Source organism: Dryas octopetala, chromosome 2 (genome assembly GCF_963921425.1).
Source record: "Dryas octopetala chromosome 2, drDryOcto1.1, whole genome shotgun sequence".
NCBI lineage: Eukaryota > Viridiplantae > Streptophyta > Magnoliopsida > Rosales > Rosaceae > Dryas > Dryas octopetala.
Genome location: NC_141367.1, coordinates 29,381,555 through 29,404,484, shown reverse-complemented (window position 1 = coordinate 29,404,484; position 22,930 = coordinate 29,381,555). Strand labels below are relative to the sequence as shown.

General features: G+C 35.1%; 2 protein-coding genes and 1 pseudogene across 2 annotated transcripts; all 3 read right to left on the bottom strand.

Annotated features, from left to right (window-relative positions):
- Nucleotides 1–11,883: 11,883 nt before the first annotated feature.
- On the bottom strand, nt 11,884–12,782 carry LOC147295375 (MIZU-KUSSEI-like protein (Protein of unknown function, DUF617)). Its single transcript, XM_086233644.1, has one exon. It carries the CDS (start codon nt 12,780–12,782, stop codon nt 11,997–11,999), a length of 786 nt encoding a protein of 261 aa, XP_086089770.1. The 3' UTR covers nt 11,884–11,996.
- Nucleotides 12,783–16,256: 3,474 nt separating this feature from the next.
- LOC147295374 (geranyl diphosphate phosphohydrolase pseudogene) lies at nt 16,257–17,870 on the bottom strand (annotated as a pseudogene).
- Nucleotides 17,871–21,225: 3,355 nt separating this feature from the next.
- Nucleotides 21,226–21,962, bottom strand: LOC147295373 (geranyl diphosphate phosphohydrolase-like). The gene is made up of 2 exons (XM_086233740.1): nt 21,809–21,962; nt 21,226–21,724 (listed from the first exon to the last, which is right to left on the bottom strand). Exons 1-2 carry the CDS (start codon nt 21,948–21,950, stop codon nt 21,426–21,428), a joined length of 441 nt encoding a protein of 146 aa, XP_086089866.1. The 5' UTR covers nt 21,951–21,962; the 3' UTR covers nt 21,226–21,425.
- Nucleotides 21,963–22,930: the final 968 nt, after the last annotated feature.

The window sequence follows — 22,930 nt, the reverse complement described above, 5'->3', positions numbered from 1 at the left end:
GCGAAGCTGAGGCTGGGGCTGGGCGGAGCGGGGCTGAGGCTGGGGCTGGGCGGGGAGGGGCAGGGCTGGGCTGCGTGGAGTTGGGGATGGGTGGGGGCGTGGCTGGCATGTGCAGAGAGAGAGAGAGAAAGAGAGAGAGAGAGAGAGAGAGAGAGAGAGAGAGAGAGAGAGAGAGAGAGAGAGGGAGGAGGGAAATGGGAGTGGGTGGAGAGGGAGGGGGGTCCGGAATGTGCAGTGGGTGGGAAGAGAGGGTGGCCGGCCTGCGCAGTGGGTGGAGAGGGAAGGGTTTGGTTGTTTTGTTTTTTTTTTTTTTTTTTAATTTAATTGAATTTTAAAGATTTTATTTTTTTAATATTATTTTAATTTAAAGTTTTATTATTTTATTAATTTAAATATTATTTTAAATATATTTTACGGTTGAAATGACAAAATTACCCTTCCACGTCAGCATTTCTAACGGGGTTATTGACGGAGTTGACGGAATCGGGTAACGTGGGAAACGGCATAAAGGTTCAGGGGGTTATCATGTAACAAATAAATGTAAGGGGGTAAAGTGAGAAAACACCTAAAAGTCAAGGGGCAAATGTGCTAATAAGCCTAATAATTATAGGAAAGAACATAAGAACTTTTATAGTTTTATGGTTGGCCAGTTGCCCTGTAGCCAATGCCCACCTAGCAAAATTCATTTTGGTTTCTTGCTAAACTAAGCAATCCAACCAACTTGAAATAATGGGAATCTTTGCCAGCAGTGGGAAATGACTTGAATGGAATAAGGGTGAGAGTGATAATTTTATTGGGTTTTTGAAGGAAAAGGGGCTATCTAATGTTATGACTTTAATGCATTGAAAGTGAAATTTGGGTCATTATTACTTTTTAGAGTAGTAGTAGCCCTGAGCCTCCTGCATGGCCCGTACTTTTGGTGGCATGGGTAGACTTGTAGCCTATGTACAGTGCTTTTATAGACATTGTGTTTTAAGAAGATGACGAGGATGAAGAGTTAATTATACCTATGGGGTTATTATTTTTTCACATATACTTTTTAGGGTTTTAATGGTTTTAAAATTGTTACATATAACCCCTATAGTAAGACAAAAAATAATAAGAAATTATGTAAAAAAACATGCTAAGAGATGAAATGGCCTAATAAGATTACTCAAGGTGTAAGGTCCAACCTCAATACAAATATTTTATTTTTTGTTTGTTTATTTATTTTTTTCTCTTGTAGGGGTTATATACAATAGTTTTGAAACTTTATTGGTGTATATGTAATTAATGTTGAATCTATATCTTATGATCTACAATTTTAACATAATTTTTTTTATTTTTAAACCAAACTCATTTATGTATCGCTTATAAAACAAAAATCTATTAATTATGACATTAACACAAGTTACACAACCATAAAAAAAGGAACCCTATAATTATATAGACTCGTACAATAAATATTAAAAAAATGAGAAAAGTTACTAATTTTCTTCATATAATATTAGTTTAAAATGTTTATTGTGTCATAATTGTGTTACACATATTTGACACTAAACCGACATGTTTGTTATTCATGTTTCGTGTGTTGTGTCGTAATCGTGTCAAGAAATGGTCAACCATAACCCGCTAATTTCGTGTCAAGTTCATGTCGTATTAACATGTCATGTTAAAAATTGCCACCTTTAGTTATATTAGGCCTTTTTTAATGTAACTTTATTAGTAAAGCCTTAAAGGAGGTCTCTACCTTTTTTTTTTAGATTGGAGGTCTCTCTATCTTAAACTACATAAACGTAGTGTTGTTGGCTCATTAAACACTAAAGGCATGTTTACTAAACTGGAATTAGAATGAGTAAGAATCGAAATGAATAGAAATCAAAATGAACATGAATCGGAATGAGAATGAATATAAATGAAAAGAATCAGAATGTACAGAAATCAGAATCAACCATTCTCATTAACGTATTTACTAACTGTTAAGAATGAGAATGAAAATAAAGTTGATTTTCATAAATGTGTTTACTAACTAGTAGGAATTATAATAAAAATGAGTTTGATTACTAAAATGCCCTTATACAACACCCATTATATTTTTTAGATGCTATTTATTAATCACAATTTTTTAAATGATAAATATTCACTTTACTACTATTTATATTTCTATCAACTATTTATTAATCACAATTTTAATATTTGTATTTATTAATATTCACAATTTTAATATTTTTATTTATTAATCCATTTGCTAACTATTTATATTTACAATTTTAATACTTTTTACAATTTATTTCTATCAACTATTTAATATTCACAATTTTTTTTAATCCATTATATTTCTATCAATTTTTTAATCCATTATATTTATTAATCACAATTTTTTTAAATGATAAAATAAAGGATAGTTTTTGTTTTTCATAAAAAAAATGTGGGGGCATTTTGGACATGAAAATTTCATTCCGATTCCCCCTCCCTCATTCTGGACCCTCCTAAGGAATCTCAATCCCCCAAAATCAAGAATCTCATTTATGATTTTGGTGGGCCTTACATGCATTTCATTTTCCCTTTAAATTTAGTAAATAAGAGAATGAGAATCATTCTTATTCCCAACTGTTAAGTAAACAAGGAAATGAGAATCATTCTCTCATTTCCAACTGTTAAGTAAACACAAAAATAAAAATGAGAATCATTTCCAAATATTAATAAACACAAAAAAAAAAAATGAGAATCATTCCCAAATATTAATAAACACAAAAATAAAAATCATTCTCATTCTCCCATTCTCATTACCTTTAAATAAAGGGAATTAAATTGTTGTTTTGCACTGATATCTGAATTGGACTGGTTGCCTGAGTACGTGCTTGGTATAATGTGAGATTAGGCTTTGTACAAAATTGACCTTTCCTTGGTGCAATATTACTACTGTCAAAATTTTGGGAAGCCAAAAAGATTCGCATGGTTTAAAACGGTTATTTCTTTTGGGCTTGTTGGGCTTTGTCAATGAGCCCAACTTAATCCCTTTTGCTTGGTTTGGGCTGCTGCTGATTGCAAAACCATGATTCATGAAGATGGGGATTGTCATCTTCCCAACACCATAAGCAATAAGGCCATCATCGAAAAGGTCTCCTTTCTGCCCCATAACAATTTTGCAACATTGATTTAGACCAGTAGCATTGCTCTACTGGACTCTATGACTCTCTGACTGTGATATATATATATATATATATCAAGTTCCGGTATACCTCAACTTATTTATGTTGAGGTATGACTTTATTGGGGCCCACACGAGTTCTTTTGTGTTGATCCAAACCGTTCGCAATGATCATCTTCATTGATAGATCATCATTGCAAAAAATTAGTCAAATCGGAAATCATTTGCCTATCTAACTTTGATAAAACAAATAAATGGTTTCATCGAAAATATTTGGTTCGTCAATTTATTTGATCAAAGTTAGATAGGCAAATGATGTCCGATTTGGCTAATTTTTTGCAAGGATGATCTATCTATGAAGATGTAAAAATTGAACGGTTCAGATCGACACAAAACAACTCGTGTGAGACCCAACATGGTATACCTCAACAGAATGAGCCTGTATATATATATATATATATATAGCATTGATATGTGAAACATAACATACCATTTCTGATGGGTCTCCTATGTGACACACCATTTTAGCATGAACTTATGAATTGATTGTATTCATAGTGCCTGGAGATTGTAGGAAACCAACCCCATCAATGGGGCAGATTGCTCACTAATGAACCATCCATTTCAGTACCTCTGTGTCTGTGTGCATGTTGTGCTTACTCTTGGTCTTAATTGGGTTTTGCTTCTTAAACTTTCTCGCTGTATTTATTTGAACTACCTACTATTATATTTTGGGTTATTTTTCAGTATACTATAATACTATATCCTCTGTTTTCATTGGTGGTTCATGAATGTGCAAGTCTTTTTCTAATTGGTGGAGGGAGGGAAAGGTAGATTTGACTAAAGTTACATATGAGATAAGAAATAGTTAAAAACTTTCATTTGATGTTGATTTTTTGACAAGGGTACCATATCCCATTCAATTTTGGGCTGGGAATTACAACCGGATCATAAGAAAAATACAAGTTCCATGTACCATAATGCTTTTTCTTTTTTGCTGCAGCATACATTCATCAAAATCCCAGTGTCCCTTTCAAACGAAAAGAAAGGAAAAATGAGAAAGCAACCCAAATTTTGGTGGACTTGGTGGTGTTGCTCTCAGTTACCAAATTTTGGAACCACATGGATGTGAGGCCTCTAGCTAATTGACTAGCAAAATATTAAATAAAACAGAGGATATGGTATACTGAAAAAAAGAAAAAAGAAAAAATATATATATATAGTAGTAGGTATCTGCATTTTCCAAATAAATACAGTGAGAATAAAAGTTTTAAGAAACAAAACCCAATTAAGAGCAAGAGTAGCACAACATGCACACACTCCAGGTACTGAAATGGACGGTTCATTAGTGAGCAATCTGCCACATTGATAATTGGGTTAGTTTTACTATAATCTGCAGTCACTGTGAACACAAGTATACAACCATTTCATGCTATAAAATGGTGTGACATTATGTCACATAGGTGAGCCATCAGACATGGTATGTTCTGTTTCACGCCCCAGGCAATGAGCCCATTTGCATTTAGTGCTAGAACTGGTCCCAAATTGTAAGTATTATTAAAGTAAACCCCACACAGTATGAATATAGTATGACTTTGGACTAATTTGCACAAAATTTCACGCATAATATATATTGGAGCCAGCAAATATTCAGATTGTCAACAACCCTAGCCATAAGCCATAATCTCCGGTTTTGGCCTGCATTTATGTTTATCTTCCCCGGATGTCGGTCTCAACAGGTAAGCTGTATCCTACATTTTCCATTTGTCTAATTTTTCTTTGCTTTTGGATTAATAATAATTAAACTTAATCCAAATCCAATCCAATACGGTGGCTCATTGCTAGCTATATATACACATATTCTATATGTATATATTATGATCATGCCATGCGCATCACATTGATGTTTGACATGGAATAATATTCAATACCCATCTTAAATTGCATACCAACCCATGAACCCAGTTGGCATTTGCCATACGTTCAACACGCAAACCCTCATTCCAAGTCTTGATTTAGACCCTTATATACTATATATTTCTTGAAAATACTCGGCTACCTAATAACTATCACAATATTTTGGTCAATTGAGGTGTATGTATTAGACTCTGCTAGTATTTCAAGAAAAACCCATTTGGGTAATAATGAAATTTGATTGACTAGATCGAACACCATTGAATCTGGTTTTAACATACATGCATGATTGATGAACAGATAGTGACAGAAAAAATACTTTATATATATAAAGTATATAAATTTCTTTATTAGTATATATTAGATATCACAACTGAGATTATATATCTATTTATCAGTGTCATGTTGAATGTTATAAACAAAGAAAGAAATCAGTGGACCCCGTAAAGCTTGTTTTCTTATCAGACCTTCGCACGCAAAAGATCATCTATCTCTCATCCTCACCATGACTCATCCATCTAAAAAAGCTTCCCATCTTTTAATAGAAATGCATGATATGAAAGCCATATATATAACACCATTATTATGGCATGACAATCATAATTAAGTGGTGTGTAAATGATGTATTATGTATAGACCAAACAGAGCACTACCATCTACGGTAGCTCTAATTGCCTTCTCTCTTCCCATTTTTCAATCAAAATTGCCCAAACACATGACCCTTGATTTCAAAGATGTCTTCGTTATCGAGTCGTCATGAAATTAATTAATTATCGTTAGTTTCATTACTTCTTCCATAAACTACTTAATTAGTTACTGTTGTTGAAATTTTAACATTTAACCTTAAAACGATATCATTTTAAACATACACACAATCAGTATTAGAGATTCGAGGACGTACTCAACCGATATGTTAGCTAAGTTTATATTCTTCTTTAATATATTGGCCTACTTGCCGTCTCGAAAGTCTCATTTTTGGTGCGTGTGAGACAAGATTACTTCCTGTCCCAAAAATTAGAAAAAAGACCAAGTAGCTCAAGCTCGTATTTTTGGTGAGAGTTTGAGAAATAAGAACACACAACACATCAGCAGCTTTGCACAAAACGCGACTGAAGCAAGTGGAGACACACTCGCCTCCACATCAAAAGAAAGTGACTGATTTGAATTCGGAGTAGGTGGTGTTTTCCACACGCACACAAACACAATAGTTTCCCGGAAAATCTTTCAATGAATTTGACTTGAAATAAAGAAAATGGGTGTGTAAAAAATAAAGAAAATCAAAGCTATAAGGCCAAGTCTTAAGCCGGCACCAAATACAAACTTTGTACCAAAAAATATATACATTTTCAAAACCGTTGACATTCAATTCAAAATTCCGTTTAGTCATTAGCGTGCAGTTCACTTCAACCTTCTTCTCTTTCCTGGTCTTTACAGTGCCAAATGCCAAACCTTTTCATTTGACCCCATGCAAGTGTATATAACACACACCCTCTTCCCATCTCAGTAAAAAACAGAAACAGAAAAAAAAAAAAAAAAAAAAAAAACCCTTAAAGTGCTACTTGTTCAATATTTCATTCATTCCTTAAACCCTCCATATCGATCCATTTGAAAAACATACTTACTCTGCACGCAACAATGGTGTCCTCTGCTAAATCTGTTGTTATGGTTCTCATTCTCCTTCTGGTTGGTTCCTGCGCGGCTACAAGGCTAGGGAAGACGACGACGATGGTGGTGGTGGTGGACGAGAAGGTTTCAATGAATATGGAGCATACAAAGCTTAACCCAAGAAAATACCAGACGGGTTTTCATTACAAAGGCCAGATATTCAGCTTCTTCCCCAAAGGGACTCCCATCCCTCCTTCTGGTCCTTCAAAGAGGCACAACTCTGTGGTGGACTCTACACCTCACGATTGAGTAATAAACACAAACAGGGTAGCTCTTTCGTAGTGCGCTTATTCATTCATCTTAGTTTTTCTATACTTCTTTTTCTTCTGTTTTCTACTTTTTTTTTCTCTTTTTTTGAATCTTTTTTGTTAAAGGGTTGCAAAGTTTTTTTGAGCCGGATGTGAACCTCAATGGGATCAGATCAGAAGGAGATTCATTTTTGCGTTTGTTCTTTTTCAGCTTTATGATAATTCCCCGTTATACTGTATAGAAAAACTTTATTTGTTGACATGTTATATTCAATTCAATATGAAGAAAAAGTTTGTAATACCTTTCAATTAAATGTTAGACTTCTTTGTATATGATCAATTTGTGGGTAATGGGTCGTACTTATTTCAGTATGTTCTCGTTCATTTGTTAATCCATTTTCTCTCTCTCTCTCTCTCTCTCTCTCTGTGTAATTTTGACTTTGTATGATTTAGCTAAGTCAGCATTTGGATTTGGTTGATTGAGAAAAACGGCCTAAAATGGTTGCTATTCCTGTACTTTGGCTTTAGTTTAGACTTTAGACTAGAGTTTGGGTGGCTTGGCCCACTACTTTTCAGCCTTCCACCATTGAATGAAGCACTATGGATTCTTCACAAACTACATGGAGTTTTTTTTTTTTTTTTTTTTTTTTTTTTTTTTTTTTTTCAGGGAAGAAGTTTAATTAATACCGTATTAGTTGATTAAGAACTTACAGACTTACAGGTTTTTAAGAACTTGATTAAGTTGAAAGAGACTAGTTCATCAAAAAAATGATGTTTAGTACATTATTAGCTAAACTGTCTTTCCCAATCGTGCCATTCTTTCAAATTTTGATAAAATTTGCTCTTAAAGGAAGGTCTATTATATAAAGAAATTTAATTTTATGCAAGAGCCTCATAAGTCATAAGTTCATAACTACCCCTATTACCAACCCATATGAGCAGTATTAAAATAATAAGTATTTAGTTCATTATAAGTTAAATTAGGATAGCATTTTAGAACATGGCACGCTGGTCACATTGATCATGAGGTCCATGATCAAATATACATATTAAATAATTGAAATTCGAGGCTATATATATTTCATGAAAAGGGAGAGGTGAATAAATTAATACTTGTACGGAATTAATGTCATGAATTTGTGCATAATTGCAGAGTAAAATATGATCTTCTTGATGGAAAGTAAGATGCGTTTTCCTCATTCATGCCCTGAACGTACGGTATTGCAAATCAGAGTAATACACACCAATTGGGGCAATTTCGTTCCCATATCAATTATTTATAGTGGTATACAAATACAAAAACCTTGCTAATATGGCCAGCAAATTAATATAGATATGAACAGGGGTAGCAAGGCGTCACCATTTTTATCATCAACAAATGGATTTATGAGAGATTTTAAGATTTTCTTCAACAAAGGAGATACTGAGGGTCACTCTTACAGTCTTACACAAAATAATATATAATTGACAAATACGTAATCATTTCTAAATTATACATTTCAAAGAACTAATTAATTTTCAAATTTTAGATACTTATTCTCAGAGAATTAAACTATTAGTAAAATTTAGATACTTATACTCATAGGGACACCATTAATCAATAGTATAATTCCTTAACTTGTGATTGGCAAAATGAACTTGGAAAAGTGTGCATAGTCTCGAATTTTGACGTAAAATCCAAATCGCAAGAACTTCAAATCTGGAAACAAACTAAATTCCAGCAAACAATTGTCATTGACGGTTTTATGGCCATGGCCTTGGTTTATTTCTTTCTTCACGGGTAATTAATATCTAATTCATTGGGATTTGGTTGCTGACTTCCCTCTCACGTGGGGCTTGTTGTACGGTTTTGTCTTAATTTTCAATCAAACCACGAGGTTGATTAGAGTACGTTGACATAATCAAAAGTAGGCCTCTAATCGATCTATTGACATTCACACTCATCAAGTCATCATCAAAATTGTAGAAATAAAAGGAGATATGATTTTGGTAACATGTGAATGTTTGTATGGTGCGAATGCTTTTGATTTGTAGAATATATTTTTTGAGCATATAAGTTATTTAACCTTTTTCGAAGATGTCCTTGATTTATGCATGTTGGATTGTAGAAAGAGAAGCAGTTTTTATTATTTAAAGGTGAGTTTGACAATTGACATATATACATCTTTTTATATTATGCATTTTGATTGTCACTAATTTATGCAATTTTTTAGCATATGAAGCAAACACGCCTTTTGACTATGGGGACATAGGGTTTCCATGATTAAACACACCGCCAAGCTTATTGAACTTAATCAATTATATATGTGACAGCAAATTAAACCCTTCTGTTTTTAGAAATCAATGGAAGCATGCCACCACGACTTTTGATCTTAATGCATGCATACATCATTTCTTTTGTTTACTTGTCATACATAACAGGGCAGCATGCCAGCATATATGGGAAGTCTACATTTGGGTAGCCTGGATTTCATGTCATCAATTAAAAAAAACAAGAAAAATTAAAAATTAACAAGGACAGCTTGCATTGGCTCGGTCCAATTTTTATATTCTTTTTGTTTGAAGCCAGCCACAAAATAGGCACAGGCCCATCCCTCAAGCTTTGGCCCAATCTGTCTTAATTTTTACTTTATCATATTTTATTTATATATTTATCATTATTTTTATTTTGTTATAAAATATATATTTTATTTAATTTATGTTTTGATTAATTATTTTTATTTTTTTGGAAATTAAAAAAAAAATCCTCTAGAAAATTATAAATAAAAAATAAAAGGTGAAACCCAAATGGGCCAAAGCTTACAGCTAAGCCCGAACCTGACCCGCATAAATAGCAGGTGGATGAGGCCCGTCAAACTTTAAACTTGGGTTTGGCTTTGGCTCGGCAGCCCATAATGTGAATGCATTGAAATTATTATTGATCGAATCCACCACATCTCATATAATAGAGAAGCGCTGTTTTAGGCGCAGCATGTGACTTGTATTATTCATATCTCAACCTCAGTCGCAAAGATGGAACAAAGCCAAGGTGTGCTTAGGAGACAAGTTTGAATAACTCAAATTCCAACATTTTCTTTTTAATTTTTAAAAGATTTATCGATTTGAATTTTGTCAAACCCAATTAAAATTGAAAAAACATGTGCATGCATGCCATAGCATATGTAAGAGCAAAAGTTAGGAACCCAAAAAGAATTGTTGTGTTCCTATCTGCTTATCTGGTTTGGCTTTGTGGAAGCACCAAAAGGATATTGGAAAAAGCAAACAGGGTTCTGTAATTGTCTTAATTTCAATTGGTAATGGTAAGAGTTCTAAACTTGTATATGACTTTGATTCATGAACTCTGTGGTTAAACTTGTATATGACTTTGATTCATTCATGAAAAAGCAAACAGGGTTCTGTGAGCACAGAGGCTTTTATTTTGCTTATTGATTCATGAACTCTGTGGTTAAAGAAATGAGCTAGCTTAGGTTGCTTTAGCCAGTAGCCAGGTTGACAATAAAAGAGAAAGATAGAGACATGACATTTTTCAGCATGAGACAGACAAAAGGCAGAATCTTTTGATTGAAAATAATTGAGTTGAACCTAACAACCCCTGACTATTGGGGCTATATGGGAATCCCAATGGATTTGTGTTGCCCCTCCTGTAACCAACAACCTCTGAAATACCTTCTCCTTTTTCTTCCAAATTTCCAATGAGAGAGAGAGAGAGAGAGAGAGAGAGAGAGAGAGAGAGAGAGAGAGAGAGAGAGTTTGTTAACCTAATTAGTACCTATAATAATCCATGCTCTTGTGCCAAGTTAATTAATAACAAGTGATAAGAAAGAACCTGGTTGAAAATGTCACCCTTTTTTCACTTTATCACACCCAGTGAGTCATTTGAGCTAAATTTCCCTTTTTGGGTGTGTCTTTCTACTAGTTATCTATTCATTCAAAACTACCCAATAAATAATTAAATAGTAAGAGTTTGATTTAAATGTAAAATAATAAGTTAATAACCCACTGATTAGTTTAAAGATTACCTGAAAAATATAAGAGAGTAATCCTAAAATAATATATAACTAGAGACTAATGTGAAAAAAACTGATACAGTTGGGTAATTATATCTGTTATCATGATTCTCATGATTTACATAGTGCAAAGGAAAGCAAGCTTTCCAGTGAAATAATTACAAACCAATGTGTAGTGTAGATATGCCTTTCTAGCTTGTTGGTGCATGAGATTAACGTTTTCAAATAAAGGTAAAACAGAAACATTATTTCTGCATTATGATTTGGTCTTTCTGCTTCAGAGAGGTAATGGTAAAATGTAAAGCCATCTCTTCATAGCTTCATAAACAGCCCAAAACCTCTTCCCCTGTATCACTTTCATGCTTTAAAGATATATAATGAGGGGAAGTTTTGACATAACACGAGTGGCAACTCGCATATATGCAATGGTTGAAATTATAAGTTTTCAACATAAACATGATCCCATTTGAAAAAGACCTTTACAAGTCAAAATAATCAATTGCTTATTCCTTCCAAGCTACACTGCACCATATGGAGCAGGGGACCCTGTAACTTACCATAACACCATGCCACCATAATGTTGGTAAGAGAAATCAAACTTGCAGATTGCAAAATGGTATGTCATCAAAAGCTAGCAAAGACATTCTTACAATGAAATTAGGACTTAAAACATGAAATTTAATTCGGTTCCTGGAGATGGGAAGATAGAAATTTTCAAATTGGAAAAGACCATTAGCTTCTTTCTCATAACAAGCATCTTGTGATTTCCACTTCCAGCTGAAGAAAAGGAGGAGAAAACCTATACATAAAATACCCCACAGCCTACCTATGTGGCATGCGATATGCATGCCATATCACCCCCACTACCTAAAATTTTGAAGCATGATACTGTTGATACAAGTGATAAACCCATATTTCTTCAGCTCCAAAATGAACGAAAAAAGAGAGATACATGGAGAACTGGCCGGACTTCCAATTTTTTCTTGGCTCAATGACATAAGTAGAGTAGTGGATGTTACTCTTCATGACCAACTAGACTCTAAGCAAATAAATACTAAGTTCAGGTCCTCCAGAACCATCAGGGTTCATCATGTAGAAGGCCTCTGAGTCCTTAGACCCCACAACTCGCTCAAACTTGGCTCTCATGTACATGAGCTCCCCTTCGGACCCAGCTCCATTGATCTCAGTCCCTGGTAAAACACCAGCACCCATTGAAACTGGCTGCAGAGCTTTCAACACCTTCCACTCCTCAGGACCACACTCACGCCTCATAGCAAACCCACATTTTTTGCCATTGCAGTAAGTCCTCCAAAGTGGCTCCTCCAGCAACTTCAAACCTTTCTTTTCTGCTTTCTTCTCACACTCCAACGCAATTCGGACCAACCCAGATGCCATTTCTCGGACCAAAACGCTTGTTGGGGTTGCCAGCTCGATCAGGAAGGCAGGGCTCAACTTGGGGTCCTCTTGAAATGCCAAGTGAACGTGCCCTCGGCGATACCCGAAAAGGGTACCCATCACTCGGGTGCCAAGACCCGAGCGATGGCGAGAGCGACTCTTACCAAATACGTTAAGAGCCGAACGCAGCATAGACACTGACACTAATGAATGTTTCTTGCGTGGTACTGCAGGCAGAACTGATGCAATTTCAATTGGCAGCTCCTCTTCTTTCTCTTCCTGAGAGAAATGTGAGTATGAGCTGAAGTTTATTATTTCCTGGTCATCATCTTCATCCTCATCAACCTTCTTTTTCCAGTGGAAGTACCTCCTGGAGAAAGAGAAAGAAGAGTCATGAGGGGTCTTAGCCATTATTGTCCTCATCTGGGAAATCAAGCAGAAGATCGAGCACAGAAGAAAGAGGAGAGACTCCACAGAGTTTGGTTGGTATGACTAAGGACTAATGGAGAGAGAGGAGTAAAAAGATGGAGAAAGGTTTGATTATGTGTCTTCAATTCTAGATGTTATATGGGGGTGATTTATTCTTTGTTTCTAACACTTTTTGTCATGCCCTTGTGGCACTAGAGAAAACTGGCAAGAGAATCCTGACAAAAAAGATGGTGAGCAGCCCCCACCTAATTGTAACAACAACTGAGAGGGAGAGAGAGAGGGAGGGGGGTTAATTAGAGACAACAATAGGTGAAAAGTGAGTGTGGAGAGGGATGGAAATGGACAAGTTACTAAGTTAGAGATTTGAAATGGATTAAAATGGTGGAAGTAGAGGAGACAAAGGCTTGTGTGATTTCTTTATCATGTGGGAGAGGGGGGGCTGAGCAGAAAATAAGGAGGTGTGTGGTGTGGTGTGGTGTGGGGTAGACACAGAAAGGGAGACTTGACTGACTAGTCTGACTTGCATTGGAAAGAGTTAAGGACAGGTTAAAGAGCCACACCAACCGTATCCAGGACCACCCCCTCCTAGTCTCCTACACTGCCCTTTAGTCCTTTCAAGGCTTTCATGCCCCTATTACTTGCAACAAATGCTAGCAGTGCACATCTACCCAGGAGCCACCATAATGTTTTTGTGTTCCATCTTCTTCTGTTTGGTTTTTTTTAAGCTTGTATCTGCAGGACTTGTTAATTTATGTTTCTTGTTGAGAGAATGATTAGACTGATAGTTTTGCAGCTGTTGTGCACAGCACAACACAACACAAGCACTAGTTTTATTAGGTTCAGAAGGTTCTGGATTCTGGCGCTCTTCAGAGTTTGGAGTTTTACTGTTCTGTTCTCTTCCTTTGATTCTAAAATCTGAAAAAGAAAAAAACCCAAAAAATAAAAATTGAAAAAAACTACTGGGCAATTCACAGATTAACAGTCCACCACCTATAAAGACACAAAATCATCATTTTAATAGGATTTGAATGAAACCTTAACAGAAGTCCACCTAGTGACCTCGTTTGAGTGTATACCAGTTCCCACCAGAGCACTATGCCAAATGATCTAATCATGATGGCCAATACCATTGAGCCAATAAACTACTTTTCTGTAAAAGAATGTGCTAGATTGGCTAGTTTTGAATTTTTGGTTACTAACTACTTATGTTGAATACTTTTAATGTGGTAGATCCCTAGGTAAGAGGCACATTTAGAATTTTGTCTCACACACATGACCTGCATATGCTCCTCATGTGCAGCAGACTATTATTTAGGTCAAAACTGGTTGAATTTTAAGGCAGCATCCCAAGTCCACCAATCCACAGAGGAATAGTATACATAGCACTCCCACCTTTTCATGGACCGACCAATATCATCACGGATCAACTAACCATGATCCACACCAACAACTTGAGGTGATACCACAACAGATTTAGATGTAACCACTGACTATATAAATAATATTTGTTACAAGGTAACATCATATTATTACATATGGGGTGCATAATCTATGGACATTAAATAAATCAGTAGTACAATGTGGTTATCCAACCGAAGTAGTTCAAGTAAAACATTCTGTAACAGTAAGGAAGATACACTAAAAAAACCTTAAAAGGGTCCTGCACATAGAATACATCCAGCATCTAGCTAACCAACCACAACAAACTTCGTTATAATCGAACAGTTTGGCCTAGTGATACAAAACGTAGATGTTTTTTCTGTTAAACAACTAGTTTAAGCTGTCAAGAATTAGTTAATCTTGTATATCAAGCTAATATTTTTTATCCCTCAATAATCGGTCGAGTTTGCCATGAATTTGTTCATGAGTATGGGAAAGAAAGACTAAAATTTTAGCATAACTTCACGTAACAAAGATATAGTTCCTTTTAATGTGACACAGATCGACCTTGAAAATTCCAGGATATATGCTTTGTACTGGAACATTATTGCTTTGTTTAGAGACACTGGTGGACTGAATCTTGGGCAGTGACTCGCTATCTATATCATCTCAAGGGGTACCTCTGATTCCTAGGAGGGCCCTATAGCTTTAAGTTCTGAGGGCGTACTACTTGACCAGTAGTTTGACTGATTTACAAGATAATGAAGACTCGGTAGCCCCTGAGAAACTGCCAAGGACTTTTCTTCTGCAATTTCACTATCAGTTTCTTCCTAAGTTCGGACTGCCAGATTAAGGGTCTCTCCCGTCTGCTTATTTCTTAATTTCCTCAAGTCAATATGGGTTATAATTCCTGAGAACTGGCCTATCATCTTCTAAATCTGATGAAATGTTGATTGAAGTGAAGAAAACATTATAAATACTGAATGATCAAGAGGTGACAGATAAGACAGCAGATTTCATATTTGGATTAATACTCTATCCTATGATACAAAATTAAGCATGAAAATTGGCACCTAACATGAACATAAACCAAAAATTTCTGAGCTAGCAGATGTACCTCATAACCGTGAATTAGGTCGAACAACACAGGTTAAAGGATCTTACACTAATACATATTACAACAAACAGTCCATGTCAAATTGTAGCTGAACTGAATTTAGGATCAATTCTAAATTAATTAGCTAGTGGTAGTATCCCATTTCATGCATTCTATTCACCCATTCAGGTGGGTCAAGCTCTTTAAGATTGAAATTATGATGCAAGTGGAAAATTTCCCTCAATGAGCATGCCTTCCTGTTCTAAATTAATACTTGATGACCCAATTTGCTAGGCAACAGTTCATGCATGGTAGCTTCTGCTCTGTCTATTATGCAGCTCTTCTGCAGAGGCAAAGATCCTTTATATAGTTGTGTTCATATCTACATGCACAACATTGTTTGCAGGAGACCATTTCCATCCTACGTGGTCATTGTTATTTATTAATGCATGATTGCATCACATGAATTCAGGAGAAAAAGTCAAAGTTATCCTATTCTGGCATAAACTTTTGGTCAATCACATCTGTTTCTATCCAACTCCAGTTTTCTATAGAATGTATTAATCCAATCATTGTCAAGGCCGGATCTGAGCATAGCCCAGTGAGGTAACTGTCTCGAGCCCCAAAATTTATATAACCCTTGTACTCACAAATACACTAGTGAATTTGTTTTGACATCAGCTATGAAGTTTAGGTACAATCAGACATGATTCTTTGTAAGAAAGATATACAGATGCAACTGACATTAATGCACATATAAATGTTCCAATATCAACAATACAAACTTAGAAGCATGCAGAATTGCTAGGCAAGTAATTAGACTATGGCACAAGACCACAAGTACACTACAAGAAGATGACTTAAGTAACAGAGAGATTTTTCTGTCCATTTGATAATAAGACTGAAATTAAGAAAGCATTTAAAATGCTACAAACTTACACTATTTTTATTGACACATAGCAATACAGCTGCAGAAATTTGATTCTACATTTCTACTGATCAATAAGAAAAGGGTTAAACCCTGCCTTCACTACTTTCTCCAAAGGCCAAAAGAGTGGTTTGGGGAGGCTTTCCCACTCATACCAACCCCAACCATCACACATTTTTGGGGCAGTTGATGAGGGTCTGCCAACACTGCTCGCATGAAAACGGCTACGTATTGGGCCGGCTTTGCTTCGTCTAGGAACAGGTTGTTCGTGACCGTTAGCAACTCTATCTTGTCAATGTCCAAACCAGTTTCTTCCTTCACTTCTTTTCCTGCACACTCCTCAAAGCTCTCACCTACACAAACACAAAACACATGCACCATTGGAACATAGAAATAATTAGTCCCACATGGCCAAAAAGCAAAATAATCGATTGAAGTGAAAAAAAAATTAAGGCATAAATTTAATTTAGATACATAACTATATAAGCTATTTCAACGGGGTCCATAAACTTTAAAATATTTCAAATATACACCCGATCTATTATCTAAATTGAAAAATGAGTTTATGTCTATTGATTCGTTGAGAGATCAGTTAAAAGACAGCTTGGTTTTTACTGACCGGGATTACTTCGCGACGTGGCGCTATCTCATCAAACATTTTCCGCCAAATGAGCGACACGGGCCCACAATTTAATAATAATATAGAGAGAGTTTGTGGGCCCGTGTCAGGAGTTAGGTGGACCCGTGTCGCTCATTTCCCGCCAAATGAGCGACACATGTCCATCTAACCCCTGACACGGGTCCACAAACTCGTCATCTCTTTCTCGCTCGTTGAACACAAGTGAGGGATTTATATTCGAATTTGGGGGAAAACGTGATGTTTTTTGGAGACTAAATGGTCAGGAGAGCGTTCGACGAGCGAGAAAGAGGTGATGGGTGTGTGAGCCCATGTCAAGTGGACATGTGTTGCTCATTTGGCGGGAAATGTATGCTGAGTTGGTGCCACGTCGTCAATTAATCCCCGTTAGCAAAAGCCAAGCTGACATTTAACTGATTTCTCAATAAATTGATGGACAAAATTTCATTTTTCAATTTACATAATAAATCAGGTGTATATTTGAAATATTTGAAAGTTTGTAGACCCCGTTGAAATAACATATATAGTTATGTGTCTAAATTGAATTTATGTCAAAAATTAAAGACATATTTGGCATTTTTTTCAAAAATTGTGTTTTGTTATAGTGTAAAATAATTTTAAAAACAGTTTTTGAATAGAATACTCAAAGCCCTTATTTATAATTACCAAATTCGAGGTGTCCACTAAGAGTCACCAAGAGAGGAGCGGCGGCGACCCATGAGCACCGTTTTGCCTCTCAACAAGCACACCACCACCGCCACCGCCACCGCAATCGTCCCATTTTTCCATGTTTCCTTATATTTCTTTGATTGCCAGGCCTCATTATATATGGAGTGGTCCGTCACTCACAACTCAGCTCAAGTTGGCAACTTGACAGTTGAAGCCGTTTGACTTTTTGGTCAAAGCATTGTGCAACTAATGTCTCGTTTTCGGTTTTATTTCCATCTCTATGAATTGTATTATTGCAAATATTGTTTACAACGAACAACTGTGGTTCTCGAACCTACTATGAATGACAATGCTGTTACGTAGTCTACGCATTGTATAACTGAATTTATATAATATTAGGTTCTAAGTTATTTCTTTTTTTTTTAATAATAAATTAAAAAATAAATAAACAGTAATACTACACTTATTATATTTTTATATCATAATTTTATATCACTTTATATGGCATTCATATATTAGATACTAAAAAAAATATATATAAAAAAAAATACTCTGTCTAGTAAAATAACGACACATAAAATAAGATACAAATATTAAGAAAAAAAGGTGAGACAATTAGCATTATTAATAAACCAATCTAATCACTCATAGACTTTGGGAGTTTATCGTGTACGCCATCCTTGCTATACATCACGTATTATTCGCATCATGAGTAGATACGTATTTATTATTGGTCAAATTATTTTTTTAGTTGGACCAAGTTCCCCTAAGATTTCATATTATTAGTTCACATTCTTATTCCCCTAAGATTTCATATTAATTTGTTCACATTATTTTTAACTTTGTTAATTGAATTAATAAAAATAACACGTCGTATGCCCAATTCTGAATATTTAGATAATAACAATGGAATACATTAAAGTCATCCAAAAACTTAAAATACACTCCACTCATACATTTCATATGTTATTTTGGTCGAACATATTAACGAAATCCCTCAAATTGCAACTACAATTTGTCAATTTATGCTTCGTTGATTGAGGACTTTACCCTAATTACAACCATTAAAAAAATTTAAAAGATTCGTTCATTCAATCCTTCACAATTGCAAAAGATCATCTAATGAATTAACTTCTCTATTTTGATACCAAAATTAACTTCTCTATAGTATGCTTCAACTTAACATGATTCATGTGTGAATAAAAAGAAACGAATGTCTCTAACATCAGTGGAATAACTTTTAATTAGACTGTCAATAACGAGTTAATTTGGAGTCTCAATCTGAAATTTTTAACACTATTTAACATTTTAATTTTTAACCATCCACTTCAAACCTTCTTTCAATGTTTTACATTCATTCGAGAAATAATAGCTTGTCCCATATTTCATTTACTTAGAAAAATAGGTTTCTTATTTCATTAATAAACAGTAAACTGACGAAAATTTTATCCAGCGAAAGAATAAAGAAAGCAATGAAAACCTTATTAGCAATTTAGCATGTTTTACAGATATATCAAAATTAAGTTTAACAAAACAATTTTGGGAACTCATTTAATATTTGAGGGAGATCGTCCCAGACATTTATGTGTAGTGTCTTCATGCATGGGCTGCGCCTAGAAGCCTGGACCTCCCTATATCTTCAAGTCAATTTCGAAGGCAGTAAGAACATTTAATGCTCTATTATTTAATTTAAAAAAAATTAGAATTAAATATTAAATTCTAATAATTTTTTAGAATAACATGAAAACATATAATATTTCAATTGGACTATCAAATTTAAATGTAGTTTTTTAAATTATGTCACAAATATGTTGGCTCCTTTTTTGTCCTTGAGACTTTTATATTGTCTTGAAAGTTGGCTAATGTAGTATAATTGTACTTGTGAGCATAAAATTATAACTTTGCTCTTAATTTAGTTTAGAGTATAGAAATGTGATATAAGGTATAGAAATATGGTGCAAGGTATATAAATAAGATTTAGAGTATAGAATTAGGGTTCTAGAGCTTATGTCATAGAGTTTAGGTCTCGGGTAATAGCAGTCAAATGCAAACTTAATATTTTTTTTTATTGATTTATTTGTAATTGACTATTTTTTATTTATTGTAGTGGCATGTGATGTAATATTTGTAAATTATAGTACCCTTTACTATATTATTATGTTTGATTTTTCAATTAGTATTTAATCTAAAATGTTATTAAATTTTAATATCTAAATTAAAAAATTATTAAAATTTGATACCTAAAATCAATGAACTTTTAATTTTGACTCAGTAGATAAGAACATGGCTGCTTGCCCTTTGATATGTTTGAAAATTAAAATTTACATAGGCAATCTACTAGAACACACAAAAGCAGATGCAGAATGAATTGATTTTAATACTGGTTATGAGCCCAACTTGGTTCTTGACCTTTTTTCCCACCCGTCAAATATGAGCCCAAGTTGGATTTTAACCTTCTTCCCTGCCCTTCAAAATATGATCCCAAGTTGGTCTTCTTTTCTCCCATTAGATATGAGCCCAAGTTAGACTCAATGAAGCTAATAAAACAATTGAAATATTTTTTAATAAAAACCCACAAACTTGGTTTACATGTTTTGAGTCGAGGAATCTCAATATCTCATCATGTCATCGTGTGATAGAGATTCGAGAATAACAATGAAATTACCAACTAGTTATTAGTCTACAGAGTTCTAAGGCTTAGAGTCTGAGGCCCGTGATTTGCGGACTCGAGGCTAGGAGTATGGGCCTTGGAGTCCATATATGAAAGAAAGTCAAGAACTATTGTGGCATAAACTAACCACATCAGTTTTTATCCAACTCCAATTTTCTCAAATACTGTATTCCAATCTATTGAAGCATCATATACTTTTGTATGTGCTAGTTGTTAATATCATAATATGGCAAGGGCATACCACACCCTCGTACTCACAACGACCCCTGTGTCAGGTTTAAGAATTTGTTTTGGCATCAGCTGTGAGGCTTAGTGTAACCAGCATACTATGTAAAACCACCAAATAGTTAGCTGCATACTCCTATATATATACCATCAACTATAAACCAAAGTAAAGTTAATGATAACAATGTCCCCATGTGAGAATAATGAAGCTTACCTCAGATGAACACTGCTAACATGCCAACCCAACAAACTATGTTGAAATTCCCCCAACTTTATTTTGATTTTTTCTAAGATAAAATAAGATAGGCACTGAACTAAATTAATGATTCTATTCATTATGTTCTGCCCATCATACAAATCAAACGGAATATAGCAGTGGCAGGTTTAAATAATAAACCTGCAAGTGTTTTATGGAATCAACAAATGAGATGCAGTAAAGGTAGCAGTATCACTGAACTTCAGCTATTTAAGGGAGGAAAGATGAATAACTAGCTGGACAACAACTAATTCTATGTAATACTTATAAAGTGCAAAGTCAGTGAATGCTAACAGATTGGTGGCAAAAGCAATGTAATGGTGGCAATGGCAGTTGTGGGTAGTCATGTTGGATTTGTGGGTGCAGAGCCACTAGTTATAAAGGTTTGATACTTTGATCATAGTAGCTGTGACAACAGCAACAACAGCAACAACATCAAAATATCAAATATGAAATGTTAAAGGCTCATATGCACTAACTAAAACTTCACAAATTCAATTGAGCAGGGCAGAGACAGAGGGAGTGAAGAAGCATTGAGTCAAGACCAATTATTACCATCTATTCAAAAAGCCCATAGCAACAATACAAACTTAGAAGAAAAATTGCTAACATAAGACAGCACAAGTCTACAACAAGGCAAGTAAGAGAAAGCCCTGATCACACTGATTCGTAAGCATTTAAAATACTACAAAATTACTCAGCATTTTCATCAAGCAAAAGCACACACAGCATGTAGAACAACAATGTAAAAGCTGCTGAATTCTAATTCTAATTTCTACTGAATTGGAAAAGGACTGAACCCACTTTGCAACATTTTCTCCAATGGCCAAAAAAGTGGTTTGGGGAGGTTGTCCCACTCATACCAATCCCAACCATCACACTTGTGGGGCTCAAGATTCTGGGGCACTTGATCAGGATCTGCCAAGAAAGAACGCATGAAAACGGTAACGTAATGGGATGGTTTGGGTTCCTCTAGGAATAGATTGTTTGTGACTGTTAGCAGCTCTATCTTCCCAATCTCCAAACCAGTCTCTTCCTTCAATTCTCTTGCTGCACACTCCTCAAAGCTCTCACCTACAGAAAAATTAAAAAATCCCACAAAATTAATTGATTGGGGTAGAAAAAGAGAAGAAGAAAAGAAAACCCATGTGTTATTACCGAACTCGAGGTGACCCCCAGGGAGGGCAAAGGTGGAGTCGCCAACAGATGAGCGGCGCCGTCCCAACAGCACCGTTTTCCCTCTCAACAGGAACACCACCACCGCAACTCTGGGCTCCGCAGCGACTGTCCCGTTTTCCATTTTTTCTTTCCTTGGTCAGAACGCTGTCGTTTGGTTCTTTATCTACCCGACTGGCGACTGCGATCTAAAGGTTTTTCCCGCCAAGGGTAGTGAGGAATCTGAATCAGCTGTTACGGTGTTACATATATGTTTGAGATTCTCTTTTTTCTCGCCAATGAGAGCGCTCGTCAAGAAACAATGGACCGTCGGATTAACTGGATGGTGATTGATGCTGTGACGTGTAACGTTAGAAGTGACATATCTTTTTTTGTTTATGTTTTAATTTTTAAATAATGGTAAGTTCTGTTCATTTATAAATTTAAGTACATTTCTTCCTGCTTGAGCGGCACGTAAAAGACTTGGACCTACCACCCTTCATTCTGGAATGCTGATGGCACTAATAAGAATGTTCATATTTTATTATTTAGTTTGGAAATTGGAATCAGTGGAGACTAGAATGTCTGCCTCTGATATATAATATTATTAGTGATAATTCATATATTTCAAGTTTTTAATTTAAAAATACGAATGACAATACATTAAACTACAAAATGAACTTTGGCCAAAAAAAAAAAAAACTACAAAATGAACTAAGGTGTTAGTTAATTTCGTTCAGTACAGGTTGATGGACTTGCTAATCCCTGATTAACCCTCTAGCTGGGCCGCCTAGTAGTTGATGAAGACCAATTTCGAGTTTTTAGGCCCAGGATCAATCCTGTTTAGTCTCATTTTTTCGTTGGGCCTCTAGCCCATTGTGCCAAACAAAACAAAACAAAAAATTTTAAAAAACTACGTCCATCCAAATAGTTATCATAATACATACAGAATAGCTTTCTTTCTTTCGACCAATGCAGCCTAACTTGAGCAAATGGTGGCAAAATGTGCTTATTCACTCTTGATCGAGACCTTATAGATCTACATAGATTTTGCCTCGTCAGAAACTCATGGTTCCATTATCATCTGCTCTGTATGCACTTTTTTTCTACAGAAATATATATTTT